Source organism: Xiphophorus maculatus, chromosome 23 (assembly GCF_002775205.1).
Source record: "Xiphophorus maculatus strain JP 163 A chromosome 23, X_maculatus-5.0-male, whole genome shotgun sequence".
NCBI classification, from domain to species: domain Eukaryota; kingdom Metazoa; phylum Chordata; class Actinopteri; order Cyprinodontiformes; family Poeciliidae; genus Xiphophorus; species Xiphophorus maculatus.
The window spans coordinates 3,204,669-3,229,154 of NC_036465.1; the positions used below are offsets into that span (position 1 = coordinate 3,204,669).

The following is a 24,486-nucleotide window of genomic DNA, read 5'->3' on the forward strand; positions in this document are numbered from 1 at the left end:
CATATTTATCTGCCAGATTTCACCTCATTAACATTTATCACATGTCCTCCACAGGACCTGTTATAGTGTTTAACACGATTCCACTCTGGATACAGTTTAAATCTACCTTTACATTATCTTGCTGGATGACCTCAGTTTTCACAACTAGGCTGATGACATTCTCCTACACCTGTCTATTAAGTCACTGAGTTTCTTGGTCAACAGGCTTTCTCGCAGACACAAATTCTTAGATGACAAGTAAGATTTTACTTTTGAACTCAGGCAAATCCAAGGCTATGATTCTCAGTCCCAAAAAAGGTTTGAAACTCAGCAAAAAAACATTTACTCATGCTTATCAAGTTAATTATACCTTCTAGTGCTATTGTCAGAAACCTTATGGTAATTTTTGGCAGGCTCTTTTTCAGAAATTATTCACCAAAACTGTATTTTTCCACTCAATATTTCAAAAATCAGGTCTGTCTTGACCTGAACTGTTGCAGATAAACTATTGGATCCATTCATAATGCCTTAACTTGATGACTTAAATACAAATTTAGCTTTGCATCCCAACATCCATCCAATGTCTATACCCTCTTATTCTTGCACATACTTTCTAGGTACCTTTAAGCAGGTTTTAAACACACCTTTCACTAAGCTCACATTTCTATATATATATTTTTTGTTGCTCTGATGTAATATAATTTTAAATGTTATGGTTTTTATTAAGTGCAAAATCATCCTAATTAACAGAAATAAATGCTTTCAAACATCCATCTATGAGTAATAAATGTACATGATGTGTTTATTTAGTGATAATGTTCCTAAAATAAACAGGCTTTTCAATAATATTAAAATTTTGTGACTGGGTCTGTATAACTACTATTAGATGAGTAGCATGAATTCACCTTTGAATTTGAAGTAATTAAGCTGACAACCTATTTGGACTCTGGTTCAAGCAGTCAATAAGAACTGTTGCCTTGAATGCTGATGGGTCCCTCTATTTGTGTTATTGGTATGGATTTTTAACTTAAACACACTCTGTTTGATATTTGTGATGGCCCAGACTACAAGTTGAAACACTCTGGCCATCTTATAAAACAACTTCCTACTATTTAAAGTGTTGCAGACGTTTTCACCTCATCAGATCTTTCTACCTCTCCATGCACCCTGCAGTGCATGGAGAGGACTGTAACATGTTCAAAATCCAAAGTTGTTTTAGAGCGTTAATATGTATTCTAGAAAAAAGGTGCACAGCAGATTTTCATATCAATAAAATTTTTATGATGCACATCTGTTCAGAAACCATTTTTTCTTTTATTTCCTCTTCAAAATGATAAAAAATGTTTCTCAATTGTTACAGTTTATTGTACTCAAACTAAAACTTTCTATATAAAGTTTTATAACATGGATGTGAAGAGGGTTTTGACACATTTTTCTCTACAGCATGCTGCTCAACACCCCATGCATGACCCTGCCTGTAAAACATCCATCATACAATATCTGCTGTCAAAAAACTGATCACAAGGGACAGCTTTATACATCATGTCTTGTCCTCTGGATCAGTGTACTTCCCTTTCCAGATGACTTGGCTGAAACATTAGGTGGTCATCTAAAATCCTTGCAGTATCCTTGAAACACTGCACCAACAGCCAAATAAGCATTTCTCATTCTGAGCTTTTTTGGTGCTTTCTAAATTAATCTTTTCTCCAAAACCATTTTCTCTCAACTATTTTTTTAACAATAACTATAATTCCCATAAAGCGTCCTCATCTATTGAGCCAGAATAAAGCACTTGCATATTTTCACTCATTCTGTGCACTTTTTCTGATTTGTATTTCTATTTAAAAAAAAAGAATTACACTAATAGGATGAGTACAATAGCAGCGCCCTCACTCCGCTCATTCCTTTAAATATCTGGCCTTTGATAAATGACTAATAGAATGATTCTTAATTTCCTCCTTTCATCTTTGTGTGGAGAAAGACGACTGAGACACTGAAACGAGATCCTGGATGTGTTCAGTGGTTTTCAGCACACCATGTGCTCTAAATTATCTGAGGCACATCACTGATGTGATAACTAGATGTAATGTTTATTGAGGTTGCAGCCACTGGCTGATTCAAATCGAACTTTAATTTACAAAGCCAATGGAACATTGGATGATTAATCAGAGAGAACGCTCTGAGTACCTAGTGTAGCTGCAATTAGCAGCTACACTGGGTTTTTTTCAGCTTCCTCTTAACATGGACTACATTGCAGTCATTACTCAAAACTATTCTGCCAAAAACGGCAATGCATAGCACTAATATAGCACTATTACAACAGTATTTTACATGCTGTTGCATATATTTAAAACCATAAAAATTTCAGAAAACAATGTCAAATCTGCACACTGTAGTTCACCAGAATAAAATAGAGCAATCATCATGTGAAGCAATATTACAAAACTGTATTTTAACAAACTTAAAAATAGCTTCAGTCACTGGTAAAACTGAACAAATTGTTGTTGCTTTCATAGGAAAGTAATATGGAAAGTAGCTTATCAGCATTTGTATTCATATACATCTGAATTATCAATGAGAGTAGTTACTTCTGAAAAATAAAGGCAGATGTTTTTGGTGGTTATTTGTTGGTTGGTTGGTATGGAGGAAACTGGTACCCTTAACACAATGTCTTGGAGAAGCAATTGTTGTTGTCCATCAATCGGGGAAGGGTTCTAAAGCAATTTCAAAACCCTTAGAAGTTTATTGTTCCACAGACAGAAAGACTATCCACAAGTGGACAACATTCAAGTGTGCCGACGATCTCTCCAGGAGTGGATGTCTGAGGTCTTTACTAGATTTACTGTTTATTTGCTGTTAAAATAGTCTCTCTCAATTAGATCTTGTTTATACATCTGTCAAGATATGTATTATGCTTAAGCATCAGTTTCAGAGTGCATCAGTTTCAGAGAGAAAACAGGAAGGTTCAGAGGTAATCAATGAAAAAAATGTAAGCATAACATAACATGTTGGTGTTTTAGGTGTGTATACTCAGTGGAACTTTGTTCCATCCCAGGTACACTTGTGTATCTGATGTGCATTTATGTTACTATATAAAATTTCTAATTTGATCTGAAGTTTTTCACCTCAGGGGTTATGTGAGACTACGACAAAGATGGAGGAGGACAGAGATGAAGAGAAAGAAAAAAGCAGACAATGGGATGGAAGACAGGAAGAACAGCGTGAGGAAGAGGTCAGAGATGATAAGGAAAAAGATTAATTAGTTGAGGGAGGGTCAGAGAACTCAGGTGAGGCTCAGCAAGCGCAACCAATCATATATTAAATTCATTGTAAAAGAGCCTTAACCCAAATATTCTCAGAAATGTCAATATCAGTTGTTCCAAAAGTTCCATTTAATAATTTATAACACAAAGAAGTAGTTACATATAATAAAACTAATCAGACAGTGAAGAAAGCCACTATCCTAATCCAAACTACACAGTTCTCCCACACTTCTGAAAGGCTTGCTCCATTGTATCTAAATGAATCAAATGACTTCTCAAAAAATTCTCTTTCGACATGATACCAAAGAAGATATACATATAGCAGCATGATTGGACAAATCAACCACAGTATATCGGCACAAACGCATTATATCATTTGTTAAGCATGGTGGCAGAGGGTGCACAATCTGAACTTGATTGCAGCAACAAGACTTGTAGGTGAGATGGTTATAAAATCAGTTCTGGAGTTCTTTGTTATCTCTATGTGTTCTATGTGAACTAAAAGAATTATAAGGACAGTTGCTGAAACAAACTTTTTGTATTCAACTCATCAGAAACCTATAGATATGGGTAAGCAAAAAACATTATTTGAAGGTTAGAAATTCTACACACATTTCAAAATTATGTCACAAACTTTAAATATGTGAACCATTACAGTCACACTTTGACCTTAAACATGTGCTTTTATATGTACACATACAGTATAAAAATAGCTTCAGTCATTTCTTTTGGCTGCCTTAAAACAAGCCAAACACTTGAAGCAGAAGTATGTTTTAGATGATGCTACGTTTAACTAAACCTTTGTCTTTTATGTTGTGTATTATTCTAACACAGACAAGTCCAGAAAAAGCTCAGTGGTGAATAAAACACCCTAATGTCTTTTTTAACAAAAAAATAATAATTCTGTCACATTTTCTGTCAAATTATAAGGTACAGACATTGTAAAAGTTACAGATAAAAATACATTTTGATTTGCCATTTTAAAAGGGCACAAAGTCTAAAAGGGCAAGAACAATTGTTCTGAGCCTCTGTATGTGAACACTCCAGCATGTCAAGTTAGCTAGGACGAGCGCTTTCCGTTCTATCATTTCAAATGAGCTCAGAGAATGCTCCAATTATAAAAGTGCTCCAGGGCACAAGAGTGGCAGCTATGATTTTGTGTTTATAAATGCTAAAAAATGTGCATATTGTATTCTCAGGGCTTGCACACACAAACATTAATTTAGCATTAATATCCAGCATTTTTTTGGAAATATGGCAAAAGTTGAAAGATCAGCAAAGTGCCATGAATATGCATTCTGCATATTGTTTTGTTGTTTGGTTGCTTTTAAATGTTGTCTTTCAGAAAAAAAATAATAGTACATTATTCATTGGTTCCATTAAGATTAAAACACTTAATGTATCAACATAAAACTATACATATATATATATATATATATATATATATATATATAAGACTAAGTAGACTTCCAGTCACCCAACAAACATAGTCTGTGTACTCCACTTAAAGATTAATCAATTAGTTGATGATTATTCCAATAACTGATTCATCACTCTTAATCCTATTAATTGTTTTGTCCCTATACTCATCATGCAGTTGCTTCAGGGAGGGATAAAAATATTGTCTAAATTGAAGACATTTTAGTTGTTCTCAAATTTCAAATAAATATGAAAGATAAACAAAACAAAAAAATAAACAAAATACTTTTATGTCTTCTCAGTCCACCACTTTTTTACGCTGTCATACATGCCTTCCTCCTAGGAAGCAATTTCTATGGGAGATCTACCAAACTCTCGTTTTTTTAACACAGTGAGAAAAATCTTTTTATCCTTTGAAAAGTTTCTTCTACTTTGGCCTGAGAAAATTGAACAAATATCCTCCTTCCAGCTGTATATTACAGACGCTGAGACGGTCAAAATTCATTTCCTAACTTTAGCATCTCTTATACCATCCTTTGGCATCATTTACTGCAAAAAAAAAAAAAAACATGTTTTGAAATTTAGATTCATTGGACTATATAAAGACATTCAAATCAAAGTAGTGAATCCTGCTTCACTGACGACATAGGCACTAACAATTCCAAGCCCTCTGCAGAGTAGATCTTCAACTGGATCAGCAGGAAGGTAACAAGAGAAGCAACTGAAATTGTGGGTTTGAAAATTCGCTGCAGGGTGCTTAGCCCCTTCAATTATTCAAATATACTGCATAATAAATCAGTCTTCAGGTATGCAGAGATTTTGTTATGCCAAGAATACACTCCTCTCTCATGCCAGCCACAAAAAGCTTTTCTTACAACATCCTTCTTAGTAGTGATGGTTAAAGGCTGTGGCTCCCCAGGAGCACAAGACTCTTTTGACCCACATTGCTTTTCAAAAGGTTTACTTAAAGACACCCTCTGTAGCTACCAGAGTGGAAGAAAGGCAGGGATAAATGCATGGGATTATGATGCAGAGAAAAGCAACTCCAATAATCCTTTGATTTTATTATGCCAATATAAAGATCATTAATTAAATGATCAAAGGGGTTACATTTTGCTTTAAATACTGAAAAACTTTTCAAATCCTCAGACACAACCCTCTCCGAATTCAAGCTAAACATTAAAGACGTGGAAAGTAAGCTTATTAATAAACTTATGGGTATTATAAAATATTGTATCCAAAACAAAAATGATAGAAGCAGTTTCTGTTGCAGTCTGGCCTGTAACAAATTCAGTTTAAACTAAATAGTTACACAGCAGTACATTCATATTTTGTTTTTAACAACCATACAACCAAGGTGGGCGTACAGATAACCATTCCTGCCGGACTGCATCTGGAATATGTGCCAGCTGATACATCGTTGGAAAGTGGAGTGTCTTCCCACTCGATGCACAGCTGAAGTGTAGCAGAGTGGTCCATACTCTCTCTGCTGCCTCTTGGTTCAGATGTTTTCATTTGCTTCAGCTCTGCTGTGCAGTGCTGCTGATCCAGAACTAAATTTCTTGGATTTTTGCCATTAAACATAAAATCTCAGCTTGTCCTTGCCTTAATTATTTAATTAACTGTAAGGCAAATGAGTCTGTAGTATAATCACAACCAAACACAAGTGATCACAAAATCAAGAGAATTTAGTTTTTTTTTTTGTTTGCTTTAAAATAATAACCTTTTCAAATCAGTGATCTACGACTGACAAGCCTTTGTGGGTGCAGGTGTCCCACTTTGTGAAAGACTGCAGAGCACTTTTGCCTCTTTTTCCTCGTCCCACACATTTATATTTTCAGAAGTCAAAGCTCCATGACAGACACCTATTGATGTTCTTCTCAGATTGGTGAAGGTTCTTTTATTAGTGGCTGTGTTTGCCGTCAGTCACTCTGGACACATGGGGCGAAACGAAAGTTAACCTGCCACTGAACAGTACATCTCCTTCATGCAAAAAAGGATGGAGCAATCATGCATTGCTTTTCTCTCCATTTCATAATGGACCTCCCATTGAATTAAAAGCATAACTTTTTTTAAACAGTAGTTTTGTATGAGAATGAGTGAATTCTTAACTTCAATAATTTCCTATAACTGTTTGTTCTTGTAGCAACCAGTAGTGTTATAATTTGGTCATTTTTTACTAAAACGGAGACAATTAAGTACCAACTAAAATTGATCAGTTTTTTTCCACATCATTTGATGAAAAATAAATATTATTTAAATATGGTGATGTGCTATTAAAGCTTTATTGGGTTTCCAGGTAATGTGACAATTTCTTCAGAGTTATAAACTTTGCAATATGGGTGGGTGGGTGATTTTGCCTCCTGAAAAATAAATGGCACATCCTGCTGCATTTAGTGGAATTAACAAATAGTGAAAAAAAACATTTTGTTCCCAGCAGCCTTGTAATTGCTGTCATTATCAGACCATTAGAATTAAACTATGTGAATGAGAGTGGCTCAATTTGTTCTTCAGCGTACCGGCGCTTCTATTTCGAGCAATCTTTACCCTGAACCACATGTCGTTACCCATCCTTAGCGTTTGAGTTTGTTATTTGAACTGTTATGCCTTTATACAGTGTGAAAAGCTTTTAAATTAAACAAGAAACTGATTTATCACAGCACCAATTTGCATAAACTGACAATATTTAAAAATATTGCAGCTTTAAACTGCTTACCTGTGAGAGCTCGCTAGCATCTATCAGTCCGTTGCGATCTACATCAAAGCGTTTGAACATCAGGTCAACCAATTGCTTCTTGGCTGCCATGCTGTCCTTGTGGGCCCCGTGACCTGCAGCTCCCAGGTATCGCTTGTCATGTAAATCCAGAATCTTGGTTTTCAGACGGCGGTAGTCATTCAGTCTGCAGTCATCATCTGGCAACAGAGCAAATGGGGAGACAGAAAATTGTTCAACAATTGCTTAAGATTTTTAAAAACATTTTCAAGTTTTAAAAATGAAAACTTTTAATGCAGTTAACCATTCTTAGGTTAGTTGGTCTGAGAAGTATGAGAATAATGAGTTCAGCAAAAATGAAAATTAATCTGAGCTGAAAAATCTCCCTTGACTTTGTTTTTAAAAAAATCTGTAGTTTTTATGAAATCTGAAAATAGTTTCTCTCTGACTGCATCCCATTCTGCCTCTTAAACGTCAAGTCTTATTTTCTATACAGCACCATTACAACAGAACTCATTCAAGATTTATTTTTATGTAGAATATGTCTTTGACTTGATACTTTGTTACTAATTTACACAGCAGTATGCCATTTCTGTGCCTCATGATACCACATTACAATTCCTCTCTACTCTCTGTTATCAAGCACGGTTGAGTTCTTCCAGATGGGAACACACACAAACACATTATCAGGTTAGGACTAGGATTTTTCAAGCTTCTCATTTTTAAGTTTACTGATTGCTCAAGTTGTTTCGCCCAGGGAATATTGACAAAAATCTATAAGATAAAAATGAGATGCTACACTGAAGCTGTTTGCTCCTGTCCCTGGTTTGCTCTCTTTCAGGATTACAAGTCATCAACCCTCAACACGTAGGCAGTTCCACTGATCAGAGATCTCAGTAAATCGGTTTTGCTTTATCATTTCTGAACAAAGTTCAGGTGTTTTGTAGAAGACTCCATGATTTTATTCTTAGATGTTGATTACACCAGAGAGTGTGACAGTGATGTCACTGTTCTTCCCAGAGAATTGTAAAAATGAGAATAGAGTTGTTTTTTTCTGGGCTGGCTGACATCAGCTAATAAAACTTTTATGAGGGGAGGTATACTTCCAGTTGAAACAAAGAGAAATAATTTTGACAAGTGTAAACCTTTGATTCTTGTCATTATTTTCTCTTTAGCTCCATTTTGTCTTCCCTCCTCTAAACCTTTTATCCAGTTGACATCTTTGATGTAAACCCTTTGATGGCAGATTGTAAATACAGGGTGTTCATGTTTTCTGTTGCTGTCAGGGTTTGCTCCTGACACCTGTATCATGAATTTGTTAATCAGTTTCTTCATTGCTTGGCGAAATGCTGCAAGTGTGGGTGTGCTTTCTTTTTTTGTGAAAGACTCCTGAGCATCCGTTCTGAGGCCGAAAATCACAGAAACACATCAAGTGCTTACTTGATACACACAGAAGCTTATGGTGATGATGTCATCCAGATTTGTTTGTTCAAATGCTAATTGGCAAGGATTTTAATAATTCTAGTGTATGAATTTAATCATTGTTAAATTTATGTTCTAGCAACAGACACCATGCTTATATACCGACACAAACAATTTAAAAGAATCATAATGCTTATTATGGCAGGTCAGGTTTTTCAAAGGGGGGTATTATTTAGAATTGACTTTTTGGAGCTTTTATTTCTTGCTATAATGTGAGTTTGCTGAACTCATTATTGTAATACTTCTCAGACCAAGTAACCTAAGAATGGTTAACTGCATAAAAAGAAACTTCTTAAAGAGACGGAGGTCTGATTTAACGTCTATCTTTGTAATTGGACTTTGTCTAATTGCAAAGTCAAATTCCTTTTCAGTCATATATGGTATATACAGTATTTTTTTTATAACAGCGGAGAGTAACAGAGTTAGTTGTGCTATAAAATGGCACCATCTGCCTATAAAATACACAAAACTGCCCCTTTAAGTCACAGTCTGTGGGCACGGCATGTCCTGTTACCCAACAACCCAAGCGGAGCTCAAACACATTTGGTCAGGTGGTTTTATCGCTGGCTGCTTGAAAAGATGTTTAGTTGTTGACTTACTTATGTTTTGTAAACCTAATAAGACATATCTAAACCTGTTCCAGGATGTATAATAGGACCCTTTTAAAGAAAAACACTAAATAACTACATTCAGAATAAACTCCAACTAAATTTGATAGAAGTTTTGAAATCAACAGTGCTGGTTGTGTAGAATATTTAAGCTTCTTGCTACTCTGATCTATATGAAGCAACAGTTGGAGTAGACCAGGCTGATCTTAGCTGGTTGCTTAACTAACAGGCTAGATTTGCTAGCCAGCAGTACTCTAGTCGCCTGGCATGCTAACAGTTCATTCAAAATAACATTACCATCAGTTTGCAGCTGTCTTTCAGTATTTGCAATATTACAAATTATTCTTGTAGATTTTTAAAGCATAACCTTTTAAAATGGTGATATGTTTTAAGACTGCTAACCCTTATGAGGGATGAGAGAACTGCAAGACAGTCTTAAACTTTACCAGACTTTAACATTTGACTCCAGCTCTACTATACTTTCATCTCAATCCTATGTGACCCTTTAAAATCCCAAAGGTGGACGTTTTACAATTAACTTTAAAATAATATGCAGTATTTTGAGAAAAGCTTTCATATGCAACCGTAGATCAAGAAGGATTTATGTAGTAGATAATCCAAAATTGTTGAATAATGAGAAAAAATACAGTTACAGTGGCCTGAAAAAAATTATTCAAATAGGATTTTATGTGATAGACTAGCACACCATTATGCATATTTTTGATATAAAAAAATAATTATTTTTGTATGCATACAATACCATTGTGCAATTGTAAACTGTAAGTAATCCTGGATCCTTCAATCACCAATCAATCAAATTTTATTTGTATAGCACATTTCAGCAGCAAGGCATTTCAAAGTGCTTTACATCATTACAAACACAGAAACACAATGCAACATAGAATCAATAATCAAAACATGACATTAAGTCAAGTTCCATCATTAAATTTGTAATTGATTACATTTCAAATACAATTCAAAACAGGTGGGTTTTTAGTTGAGATTTAAAAGAAGTCAGTGTTTCAGCTGTTTTTTGTTCCAAATTTGTGCACAACAAATGACCACAAATGTCTGCTAAATGTCAGCATTTAGCAGACATTTGGATGAATGTGCTTTTGTCACACAAGTCTTGCCTTTATTTTAGGTTAAGCCGAATAAAAGGAGTTAAATGCCAATCTTTTCCAATACTTTTTGTAAAAAATCATAGATTTCTTTGTGTTAGCCTATCACATAAAATCCCAGCAAAATACATAATAGTTTGTGGATGTAGTTTGATAAATAGTGAATATACAAGGAATGGAAATATTTTTGCAAGGCATGAGGGTGATTGAGGTATTTTTGTCTCGACATTCAGAAAACCAGCTCCAACCAATCAAAGTAGACAAAAAATTAAGAAAAAAAGGATTATGGAAAGTGCAACTTAGGTGGCAATAAATAAAAGGTAGTTGGAGACTTCTGGTATGCTTTTGCGCTGTATTAATTTTTGTTTGCGGGGGTGTATCAACTTCAGCAAATCTGGGGTTTGAAGAATCAATGTGATTGATTCTTGTGGATCTTCAACAGTGCACTGTGGCGTATGCTACAATCATGAACAAACACTACAGGCCTCGCTTCAGAATGATCTCGCTGGTTTCTGGCCCTAAATATTTACCCGAACTCTCTCACAGTGCTTCGCTGTCAGTTCTGAATTGTGCAAAGCCACACAGAAAGAAGTAAACATTGGAATGCTCAGGACCAATACTTCAGTGGGTTTTTCTTTCTTTTTTTTCTGTTGTTAGCGGGTAAAGCTGCAAGGGAGACAGACAAAGGTGTTGACAGATGTTTGAGTTGCATTCTCAGTCTGAGTTGTGCAGGAACCAGGGTGTGAACACCAACAGCAAAGCTGAGCAACGGTCTTTAACTTGCCATAGATGGAACTGAATGATAAGGAGAAATATAAAACTTGCTTCTCTGTTAAAACAGGAGGCAGAGTCAGTGTTAAATACCCTGACAGCAGCAGCCTGCCGCATTTCATGGAAAAGGGTCAGTTTGGACAAGTTTCAGTGTCAGAGTAGCTGCCTTGGTCACAAATGGCAAAATGAATAAAAGATAAATGGCTGTTGGTGCGCCCTGGGGATATGAAGGTCAGTTACATCAAAGAACTTTACAAGTTATGCATCTACACACATACACACACACCCACACGCACGCGCAGAGAGAAAAGCTGACAGGGCTCAGCTGATTTAGAGGATTTTATAGCTTTAGCACATCGTTGCAGGCTTGTATCAGGTTTGAAATGAGCTCATAATTTTTCTTATCTACATATGTGGAAAGGTAACCTATATGTGACATGTTAGATTCCTGCTTTTTACATCATCATACTCGGGCTGTACTGGTGACACTGTATGCAGAGCATGTAGCAGAATCAACAGCCAACCAGAAACTGGAGAAAAAGATTCAAGCACTGACTTTCTGGTAAATTACCAAATAGCTAGATCAATAGAATTGATCTTAGGTATTGATATTGATATTCATATTGGTTCAATCCCAATATGAATGGGATTGAACAATCATATTGGTAAGAAATATCCTGTTGTCATCTTTGACTCAAACTATTTCAGATCTACAGCTGTGACAGGTTACCCAACGTGGAACAAAACAGACAGATGAAAGCATGAATAAAATAAGAAAAAATAAATAAAATAATTAAAAATTGTCAGAAGATGTCTCAATCTGTATGTCTGTGGTGGACCACCATTAACTGATTTCAACCACACAAATGATGAACAGACTGAAGCAGGAAGGTTAAAAAAAAAGTTGTATTTTGACCTAAAGTGAAAACATTTAATATTAAAACCTTTCAATATTGTGTTTCTGGGTCAATAAATATTTTTGGAAAACTACAGCTGATCCTGTGGTTAGAAATAAATGGTAAACCTATAAATATATATTCTGTCTCAATATATAGAGAACTAACTTGTGTCAGATTATAAAAGTAAAACTGGGTAGAAAAGCTGTCTGTGTTTACTGAACAACTGAGGAAGAAAGTGCTGTTAGCAGGCCAGAGGCTGTCATAGGTAATGAGCTTGGACGATTATTGCAGATACATTACAAAGTCAGCCATTTGTTAATACTACATGTTAGAAATAAAGATGACTATATAACCTTTAAAACATCTTTCAGCCAGCATCTCAAATGACTATTGTCATACAATTTCTTTAATAAATCACAATTTAAGCAAAGTACAAATTTGTCTAACTCTGTTTCTGTAGATATTTCATAACCTTTGACTGTCAGTGACATCCGACAGCATAAAGCACTGACTTCCAAAAACCTCAAGCCATTTGTCCACTAAAGTGGCAAAAATACAGTTCACAACGACCCACACATTATAAACCACTGTGCTGTATATTTTCTTGCTGGCTTGGGTGACTTTGGTAAATTCAGGTTTTTAGATTCAAATACATATTCAAGTTAAAAATGGAGATTCCATTTCTGGTTCTGGGAACATATCAGGACAGAAAACCTGAAACAAACTTTGGATCCAACAAACTCTATCTTGATGATTAATTTTGGAGTAACTGACTTAAAACTCTGCAACAAGATGACTCTAGTTTGGAACCATTTTGACACCAAAAAGAAATGCTATTCAGGTAATTCTTTATGTGTTCACCTAGCTAAGGTTCAAACCAATGAAGCAAAAAAGAGGGCCTCAGAACAAAGAGGTAAGTGGAAACTACACATTTTCCAGGGTACATCCTTGTCCGTTGACGAGCTTACACAGTGAGATCAGATCTAGATGAAAAAGTTTGCAATCACCCAAAGAATGTGTTATTTGATTTATGCTTATTCTAATGAGATTTGAAGGTCCAAGGGTTGCCTAATGTTACTGCTTAGCTTCACAGCACGCTGGTTGGATTTATCACTCATTAGAAACATGAGGTGGTGCATGGCCAGCCGTTTCCTGGATCACATTCTACGGAGCATAAAGTTGGCAATTGAGGAGAAGCTAAGAAAACGAGAAAAAGTCTATTCACATCAGCTTAAGTAATTAATGAGATAGAAATTCTGTTTTTTCCGCTTGGAGTCGGTTATGAATGATGAACTCCTCCCATAAGGCAGCAGCTATCAGGTGGAAGATGGTTTTTCAAGCATTTTGATTTCTGCGAAGCTACTGAAGTAGCAATCATATGCATCCCATTGATTTTCACAATTTACCTACAGTAGATGGATCTCATAGCACAAAATGCCACAATATTTTAAATGCCATATATTTTAATCCAAATAAAGTTTGCCTCACAAAATTCAATCTAGTTGCCACTAATTAGGTATTGTATCTGTTTGGGTTACTATTATTTGTTCTTTTCTTTCAGTTTTATCTGCCATAATAATAAAAAAAAACTTCCAGAGTTTTAGTTTCTTCATCTGTAAAAATATTTAAGAAGCTTTAAAGTTAAATTTTTTTTTAAATACTAGGAAGTATTTCTTTTTTGTATGAAACTTTTTCTATTTGTCTTAATAGGTGCACTCTACATATAAATTGAAAATGTATTCATTTTACACATTTGCAACGCCCCCTCCGTCTACTTTTTACATAGATACTGTCCGGGTCAATTTGACCCAGCAGTCAAGTTGAAGTGTAAAACAGATTTTAAAAATGTCCAATTCTGTATGTGTCCTTGCAGTTATGAACCATATTTCACCACACACATACATGCGCATGCCCACGAACCCACTTTCTCACTACTCTCTTTACTTCACTAAGAAACTGCGAGAAAGCAGGTGTTCATACAACTTTTGACGGGAACCTTGTCTGTTCCCGTGGACAAATTCCACCCACTCTGAGTGGACACTCAGCAGAAGTGGGCAAAACATAAATACTCTGCATGACTCATTTGTCTTGATTTTAATCAGCGGGTCAATTTGACCCAGACCAGTATGTGTGTCTCAAGTTCAATTATAAAGATCACCCATTGAAAAAAAAATATATAATGTAATATAAAAAAATTTTCAAAAGATCAATTTCAAGGAAATTATTGGTTTTTTGTGTTTAGGTTTTTTTCAGTGGACATAAAAAATGTAAATTCCATTTTTTATGTCCGAACAAGTAAATGAGCAAGTTGTCGTCATTGATACTTTGTTTGTGAGAAATAATTTTTTTTAAAAAACATCATTGCACAAATATTGATTGAAATCCATTATTTCAATTTGCCTAACAATTTTTATTTGTTTCATTATTATTATCTGAGTTAATAACCAGATACAAAAATGATCTGAAGGGATTTTTTGGTTTCTGACATTATTACATGATTAAACACTCCCCAGGTCAAACTGACCCCCGGACATTATTGCTGTACCTCAGAAACGAACATAACAGGAGGGTTAACCAAAGAAAAGCTGAAGAAACATTCCTCCATTTTTTCCAAGGTCATCATGTAAATGAAAGCTCATCCTACATCAGCCCCAAAGGCAGTTTTGTGATTTTATTAAGATAAATACATTTCTGAGGTGAAACTTAGATGAAACTTAACTACCTAACCTGCAACAAAAATCCCCATTTGGTTATTCATTTTCCAATGCTCAAATACTTGCTTCATTGGAGGTTAGACAAATAATTATAACAGACAGGAAAATGCATTTGTTAAAATTAAAATATATCAGATTTTACATTCATCACATGCAGTGTAAACGAGTCAGTAGTCCTGTAAGCGAGTAAGTAGTGCTGTCTGAGTAAACACATAGGTTCCGTGTCTGTCTTTCAGTACTTCTCTGCACCATTATTGATTACAGCAAATTGTCCTCAGTCTCAGTTTGGCAAATGGACAAAGTTCATTTATTGAGCTTTGTGTAAAATCATCTGTATTTAATGCAAAACCAGATGGATTAAGACATGAATTCTAAAATAGTTGCAACACAACATTTTGGATATGTGAAAAAACATTGTATTGTACTGGAGTTGGAAATGTAGTTTGATACTGACATAACTTAAGAGCCAGTTTCTATTTCAGGGACAAATACAATAAATAAAAAATAAAATAACCTCAAGATAAAGTAAATACCATTATTTTTTCATTTTCCATAAGAGAAACAAAGCCAAATTCAAAATAGAATATAATGATATTCTCCTGGGCAAAGTACCACTGAGTTTACAGGGAGATGCTGGTGCACTTGATGGGGCATGAAAACTAAAAGCAATGTTCTGGATTCCTGGATGTTCTTGGATGTTCAACATTGTAAACATGATGGGCGCCACCTTCAATAAAACAAAGGAAAGCCATCACTGTGCACAGTGATGCACAACACATTACATACTATGGTGAAACAGTTCTTTAAATCATCATTCATCACAGAAGCAATTACATACAGCATGATGAAAGGATAGGACAGTAAATGTTTTCTTTAATCAAATATCATGTGATCCTTATAAGTCTGCTTAATGCACTGCTGAAAATTCACAATAAATCAGTCTACAATGTCACATGTACACTGTGCTGACCCCGTTTCTTTAGGTATATTTCACTTCCTTACATTTTCAGACTATACTGAAATCTTTTCAGCTGGCTTTCATTGAAAACTCTCCAGATTTTCTGAAAGAATTTCAAAGACCTTTGTAGCTCATTTACATTTTCAGTCTGGTACTATGCTAATGTTAGAAGGAGGTTTTGTTCAAAGCCGTGTAATTCTGCCCTTTGAATCATTAAAATGTTAAAAAGGCTGCAGAACCCCAGAGATGAGGCAGTGTTGTGTATACTGGACATATAAAAGTGAATTTACCAGGAAAGTAATTTTTAATTAACTCTTTGGAGCATTTGTTGCCAGATGTTGTCATTTAACTTGAATTAGTTAAAAACTACAAATATAGTTGATTGATTAAAAAAAAGTTTGGTTATGGTTTCAAAACCCCATAAAATGTATACCAAGTCAAAAAAACAAAAAAACAAAACTCAGAACAACTTCAGAGTGCAAGGGAAGCGCTTCAAAATTCTTGAAAAGAAAGTGTGGCTCCTTGGAAACAAAGTGTGGAGAAACAACAAATGACCAGAGGCTTTGCTCAACACTATATTCCAATACAAACACCAGTGCCCCAGCAGTGAAAGAAACCCCGCCCTGCTTTGACCTGCCACTTTAAAAGCACTACTGTTTTATTTATACAGTGAAAGTGTATGCGCAGCAGAATAGCTGGAGTCAACTCTGCAGAAAGCTCTCCTATCCCTGCATCTGCTCCCTAACACCTCTTCAGCTTTTCCATCACCGTCTCCAGGGCCCTGGCTACTGCCGGGGTTCACAATACATCACGAAAGCACAGGATGACAAGTGGGCTACCCAAATCAGAGGTCACTGATTGCAATCTTTAAGAGCAACTAAAGGTGTCACTGCAGCAACACCTGACTGGACCTGAAATGGATATCTGAGCAGTGGAGCCTCAAACCATCACTGCTGGTCTGACTGACAGTTATATTCATGCATAGTGCTCACAACAAGCTCAGATGTAAGATGAGACTTCTGCTCCTGTTTCAGAATTTACTGTAAAGGTTATTATAAATAAATCTTTAAATCCATAAAGCAATGAAGAAAGAAATAAAAAATAAGGTTAGAAATTTTTTTGAGCTCAGAAAATCCTGTTTGAAAGGTTAGTTTGTCATCTGTTCTTGACCTTTGTCATCTTCCATAGAGAGAAGAGCTTTTTCTTTTCTGATTTTACTTTGTATGTTATACCGAAACAAAAGACAAAGATGAAATGACATATTTGAACCAAACTTTGATTAAACCTATAGCAACATGTTTATTCGAACTGAAATATTGTTTCAAAGATATCTTAATTAAATATATACAAAATCTGACAAATTTGGAAGGGATATAAAATGAAAGCCAGATGGTGAAGTGAAAATGAATTCTTAACAGGGAGCCTGGGTTCCTAAATTTGTGTCCACAATGTTTCCCATCTTGCCATGTGTTCTGGTATATTATTCAAGTTGAAATATGATAAAATAACCAATATATTGACTGTGACGTATGTATGTCACTTCGGTCATACTGTTGGGAATAGTGGATGCTTATAGGCATCAAGGGTGTGGAATTCAGTGCTCTGCATAATATGGACAGGAGACAATACTTTTGACATTGTATGGTCAGTTTTTTATATTTAAGGATTCAATGATGGGCTAGGATTGTAATTGTAACACTTTCCTGGTGCCCCAAGTGGTTAGATAACAAGTAGCCAAATCAATCAGGTCAGATGTCAAAGCAACAATTTCACTGTCGGTTTCAAGCAACCTTTACACTGAGGTGAGTGAATCTTTTTCTGTGCCAAAAGCACAGCATAGTGCGAGGTTCAATAACTTGTTTAATTCAGTCATTGTTGAGATATTTAAGTCCAAATTGAGCCCATTCTGAAGCACAGGTGTACAGGAGCACCATTAAATCCTGTAGAAGAGCTGTGGTACTTTTAGCAGAATTTTTTTAATCTAAAGAAATCATGCCGCCTTAGTTCAGGTGGTCAAACTGTGTATGGTGTAGGGGGAAATGCTTCATAAGGAAGTGGTGGTAATTAACTGTGACACTGTTTCATCCTACACTATTAAAATGAAAGGCAGATATGGAATAGTGTAATGAGTATAGATGTATGATTAGTCTCAAGTCAAAATGATCAGTGGAGCAACAAGACAGATTTACAATATCCTCCTGATATTATTTTCTAATATATTGACAAATTTCTCTTAGAGAGAATAAATGGGCACAATTTTCCTGATCTGCCATTTCTGTTAGCAATATTCGAGTTGAAGTAAAAAGTATCAAATGAGAAGAACAAAAAAATTAACATTTTGAAGTGTCTTTTGACACCCTACATCAAGTCACACCACTATATCTCTCTCTGGGAGAGATTGCCTTTCTATATTTCAGTCTCTGACAGTGCCGTTTCTCTGTGGATGAAGTTGTAATTTTCTCCCCCCCCCATCTTTCATCACTACAGAAGCTCTGTCTCATGAGGTACTACCTTTCCCCCTGTGCCTGGAATAGGATCATTTTTAACCAAGAGTTAAACAGTCATCTGAAATGTGGCCATTATTTCCATTTACCAAGTCACTTTATTACAATAATCTCAGAACATTCTGTACATTACAAAATAATTCTAAAAGAAACCCTATTCATAAGGATTCCCATTGATCTTCCTTGGCATAAACATGACAAAAAACATTTGAAAGTAGGTTGTCTTTTAAAAAAAAGACCTACATTATACAACTACACACCTCAAATTTGACAGGGAAGTAGACTGAAGTAGACTGAGATGGATGGCAGACAGAGACAGAGAGGGATAATGAGGATAGGGAGGGTTTGTTCTGCTCTCAAATCTGATCCCAGTAGAGTTGATTACACGGATCGTACTCCGTCACTGGCAGGTCTTGTTGATGACATGATGGGGGACAGTGACACGAAGCCTGAACACACCAGCACTGGGCCATCACATCAACTCGGATGAAGGTTTATATTTAGAACGCAGCAGGAGAGAAGTGGGGAATGGAGTTATCATGTCTACTGTATCTTAGGGCACAGGTATTACATTGATTGACATTTTTAAGGACATGGAGATGGGGAATAAATGATGCCACCAGATTATTTAAAGTGGGAAAGAAAATAAAATGTATTAGAAACGAGTCAGGGACACAGTATAAACTGCTGAATAAATTGTATATCATATAGGCTAAATTTAGTTTTGGTTTCATACAAAGAGATGACTTGTTTCTGTACACTTCCTTCATCACCCACCTGGCTTGAGCCAAACCTTCCATAATACTTCTTATGGTCCTCTCAAATTTGCTTTTCTTTTGATCACACTAGATATATAGAGTGTGCAACTAATACTTTTCCAATCCACAAATATACAAATCTAAGGTCTATTGATCCCAGACGGGTTTTTTTTTTTTGAGTATTTGTTTGGAACCCATTGACTGTTGGGTTTGTTTCAGGACCTGAAAGCCCTCACACATGATGATTAAAAAAATAAAAATCAGATATTACAATTCAGGTCCCACAGGACCATTTTTAATGGAGAAAAAATGATACAAAAAAACTTTTGTTTTCTGCATTGTGGAGTCGTCTTCGACTTTCTGTCGCTTGATTATCTGACTTTCCATCACATTCCACAGACAGCATCCTCATTTGTCCTTGGGGAACACCCCACATGCAGGCCAAGACAATCCAACATGTTGAGTGTCCCCAATTCGAGGTCGGACTGGCCCCAACATCTTTCCAGCCAGATTAGATCACTCTTAATTCACCACACACTGCAATATCTTAAGATTATCTGTAGAACCACTTGGAGAAAACATTAATTTGTGTTGACCTACCAAAAAAGAGCCCAATCAAATACCCTTTTTAGTGTTTTCAGTGGTAATGTAAAAAAAAAAAAAAAACTATATATATATATATATATATATATATATATATATATATATATATATATAAATATATATATACATAGCTCAGGGGGTACAAAGAAAAGGGAGTCCAATAAGCTTTCACTCAAACCTGGAAAGATACAACCTTGAGTTAGAAATTCAAAACATTTTCAAATTTTCTTTTCAAAATGACATCACAATAATTTATGAGTCTTTAAAAAAAGTATTAACATGTAAATTTTGAGGTTGGAAAATTCTCGCCAGATTGTTCCAATCATTTATTGAATTTACTCAATTTATTTAATAAATGTAAATATATGTCAGTACATTTATATATATTGGTAGCATGCATTTAAATGTATGCTACCAAGAGAGTAAGCAAATCACAACTTCGAGGTTATTTATGTCACTGAAAACGTCTGATGTCTTCATGTCAAATTTGAGGACATACAGGGAACCATTTTGTTCAAAGTGTTGACAAAATTGCTCCACACATATAGTATTCACTTTTTACCAAGCAGAAGTCTTTGCTCTGAAAGCGTTTGCCTTTTCCCCTGGATCAGTGTTTACCTCAACCGATGTTTATTTTTCTCCCGAGTGCATCTCAGCTTCTAATAAAATGTTTGTGCTGCATGAATAAACTTTCAGCACCAGAAAGTGCTTCTTGAAACATGCACAGAAGTCTATTCAGCTTCATAGAGCAACTAGGAAAATACAGTCACTGGCAAACGTATCAGTCATCAGCCACTCAGAATAAAAGCAATTATTATACTGACCAGCTGTAACACTTTGATTATTACAGTTACTCGGCTGCTCTGCTTCATGTCCAACGGTGGGGTCAGCATCAGGTTACAGGATGGTGGCATCATTTATCCACCCACTGGACTCCTAGCTGGAAACCATAACAAGTTGAATTCCTATAGATCAGTTGCTCCACATATGCCCTACTCTGCAGCTCTTATTGATCTGTTCATAAAACATTCAGCTTTCACAACAAGCAGTGGAAACAAATGTTTTAGTGCAACATTCACCTGCCACCATTTATGTGCTGACACAAATCTTTCAGTTTTAAGATCTCTCAAAGCTGAAAGCCTTGTGAGTTTGTTAGTTATTGAAACAGAAAGACACCTTTTAAAAGAAAATGTGCTGTTGAGAAATATCCTAAAAACATTTGTGCAGCAATTATTTGTGTACAGGAACTGGCCAACCTTCCTTCGGCATATGTTCATTATCCTTTGTCATTCTTAGTTCACAGAATCAGCAGGGAGGAGTCAACGAATCCAGGTCAGCTGGATTATTCATCTTCTTATAAAATGTGAGGTTGGTGAAGACGATTCTCACCTGCATGGTAAGCAGATATTCAAACGTGGTGCTCACGTGGTTCTTGGCGGAACATCAGGTACATTTCTGGCCATTTGGGCGCCCTGAGCACAAATTCTGAATCATTGTAACTTCAGTATTGAACAACTACAAGGAAAATGATGCTTTCCTATGTCTACAAAACAGTGTGCACAGCTGCGCTGAGTGCAATTGTGCACACAGGTGTCTGCCAAATTTGAGGTTGAGATATACAACATGCTAGACACATTTTTAATTTAATGCATTATGATTATTTATAATGATTGAGCCTAATTTTTTTAGTGCCCCCTACAGTGCAATAGGCGTGGGCGGAGCGTTGACACCAACTAAAATCATTATGCACTGAACTCTGGAAGCAGAATGCTGTGATAAAACAAAGACAATGTTTGCCTGTGATTATATTTATAATAAAAGCATGGAGCCATTTCAAACACAACAGATAACCATTGTTTAATTAGTTTTTGTACAGTTATAAATGTAGGTCTCTGCTTTAATGAGCCAGCAATTATTTATACAACCATTTATGCTTTTGGATGTTTGGATAAAATTGGTCAAATTGCATTTCTGTTCATCATCAGATAATGCAACAGCGGGTCGGATAATAGAACAATGGGTCGGATAGATTGCACTAAGCGCTTTAATACAAGCTCAAAACACAACAACCACCCCTACAAAAAAAAAAAAAAGAAAAGTAGATGACAGAAGAGAAATGAAAATCTGGGAGCAGTGATGTAGGTGTTTTCAAGGTAATGGCTCAGACACAATCACTAGTGCAGGATGCAAACATGGTTCTGGACAAACTTCAACGTAAATAAACAGAAATCAAGATTCAGTGTATACTGTTAGGACTGTATGTCATAAATCAACACAAAATATTGACACTGCAGAAAGAGGCATCATGAATTTACATTAAATTCAGTTTACTCTGGTGCTCCTAAACAAATTAATCCACTTGTCTGCATTTATTGACTATGAAATCCAAAAAAAGTAGATTGAAGTTTGTTTCTACAACTTTTGACCCATCTTGCAAGGGTCTTTGTGCCTGTGCAGTCACTGATTATTTTTTAATAGACTTTGCAGTCATCAAAATATAGACTGCATCTGCTAAATCAACAAACTGGCATGAAATTAAATTTGTGAAATTTTGAACACAGCAAATTATAGCTAAAATTTGGGTACATGTACAGTATTTAGTCCTAAGAGTCCATCTGGTAAAATGGACTTTAGTAATTAGCAGAGGTAAATAAAACTCTTTTTAGGACAATAACAAAATTATTCTGCACGGTCAACACTTTATTCATAACTACAGGGGGCATGAACACCAAACATGTTTAATTGGCTAATTTGTCATGTGACTGTTTGGGATCTCAGGGTCAGTCCTCTGAAGATGCCTTTGATAGAATAATTGGCAATTTTAGGCTCATAATGAACATGCAAATGACTACATGTTGCTTTGAAGCTAAGCAAGCTATAAATACATACGTTGATCAAAGACACCAGTTCTCTGTGTTGAGGTGTGGAGACCTGCAGGGATTTCGGATCTGCATACATGACAGTGGACCATTGAAAAATAGCATTAAGTAGTAATCAGGTTGGCAGAAAAAATGAGATGTGTTGCTTCCAAAGGTGCAGAGTAAAGATTTATCACATCATTGGAAAAAAATATTCCTCATTGTTTCTTGGTTATGTGGGTATAAAATTATATATATATACACTGCTCAAGAAAATAAAGGGAACACTTAAACAACACAATATATATAATAACACATCCTAGATCTGAATGAAAGAAATATTCTCATTGAATACTTTGTTCTGTACAAAGTTCCATTGTACATATATATATATATATATATATATATATATATATATATATATATATACTGCTCAAAAAAATAAAGGGAACACTTAAACAACACAATATAACTCCAAGTAAATCAAACTTCTGTGGAATCAAACTGTCCACTTAGGAAGCATCACTGATTGACAATCAAGTTCACCTGCTGTTGTGCAAATGGAATAGACAACAGGTGGAAATTATTGGCAATTAGCAAGACACACTCAATAAAGGAGTGGTTCTGCAGTTGGGACCACAGACCACTTCTCAGTACCTATGCTGTCTGGCTGATGTTTTGGTCAGTTTTGAATGTTGGTGGTGCTTTCACTCTCGTGGTAGCATGAGACGGACTCCACAACCCACACAAGTGGCTCAGGTAGTACAGCTCATCCAGGATGGCACATCAATGCGAGCTGTGGCAAGAAGGTTTGCTGTGTCTGTCAGCGTAGTGTCCAGAGGCTGGAGGCGCTACCAGGAGACAGGCCAGTACACCAGGAGACGTGGAGGAGGCCGTAGGAGGGCAACAACCCAGCAGCAGGACCGCTACCTCCGCCTTTGTGCAAGAAGGAACAGGAGGAGCACTGCCAGAGCCCTGCAAAATGACCTCCAGCAGGCCACAAATGTGCATGTGTCTGAACAAACGGTTAGAAACCGACTCCATGAGGATGGTATGAGGGCCCGACGTCCACAGATGGGGGTTGTGCTCACAGCCCAACACCGTGCAGGACGCTTGGCATTTGCCAGAGAACACCAGGATTGGCAAATTTGCCACTGGCGCCTTGTGCTCTTCACAGATGAAAGCAGGTTCACACTGAGCACATGTGACAGACGTGACAGAGTCTGGAGACGCCGTGGAGAGCGGTCTGCTGCCTGCAACATCCTTCAGCATGACCGGTTTGGCAGTGGGTCAGTAATGGTGTGGGGTGGAATTTCTTTGGAGGGCCGCACAGCCCTCCATGTGCTCGCCAGAGGTAGCCTGACTGCCATTAGGTACCGAGATGAGATCCTCAGACCCCTTGTGAGACCATATGCTGGTGCGGTTGGCCCTGGGTTCCTCCTAATGCAGGACAATGCTAGACCTCATGTGGCTGGAGTGTGTCAGCAGTTCCTGCAAGATGAAGGCATTGAAGCTATGGACTGGCCAGCCCGCTCCCCAGACCTGAATCCGATTGAGCACATCTGGGACATCATGTCTTGCTCCATCCACCAACGTCACGTTGCACCACAGACTGTCCCAGGAGTTGGCGGATGCTTTAGTCCAGGTCTGGGAGGAGATCCCTCAGGAGACCATCCGCCACCTCATCAGGAGCATGCCCAGGCGTTGTAGGGAGGTCATGCAGGCACGTGGAGGCCACACACAATACTGAGCCTCATTTTGACTTGTTTTAAGGACATTACATTAAAGTTGGATCAGCATGTAGTGTTATTTCACTTTAATTTTGTGTGTGGCTCC

General features: G+C 36.4%; 1 protein-coding gene across 2 annotated transcripts in view; it reads right to left on the reverse strand.

The window, feature by feature from the left end:
- Positions 1-24,486, reverse strand: part of fstl5 (follistatin like 5) — a 189,934-nt gene that overhangs the window by 84,011 nt on the left and 81,437 nt on the right. For both annotated transcript variants that reach the window (XM_023328922.1, XM_005800578.2), the window contains exon 5: positions 7,378-7,574. In XM_023328922.1, coding sequence (XP_023184690.1) covers positions 7,378-7,574 — 197 coding nt within the window. The remainder of the gene's footprint in view (positions 1-7,377; positions 7,575-24,486) is intronic.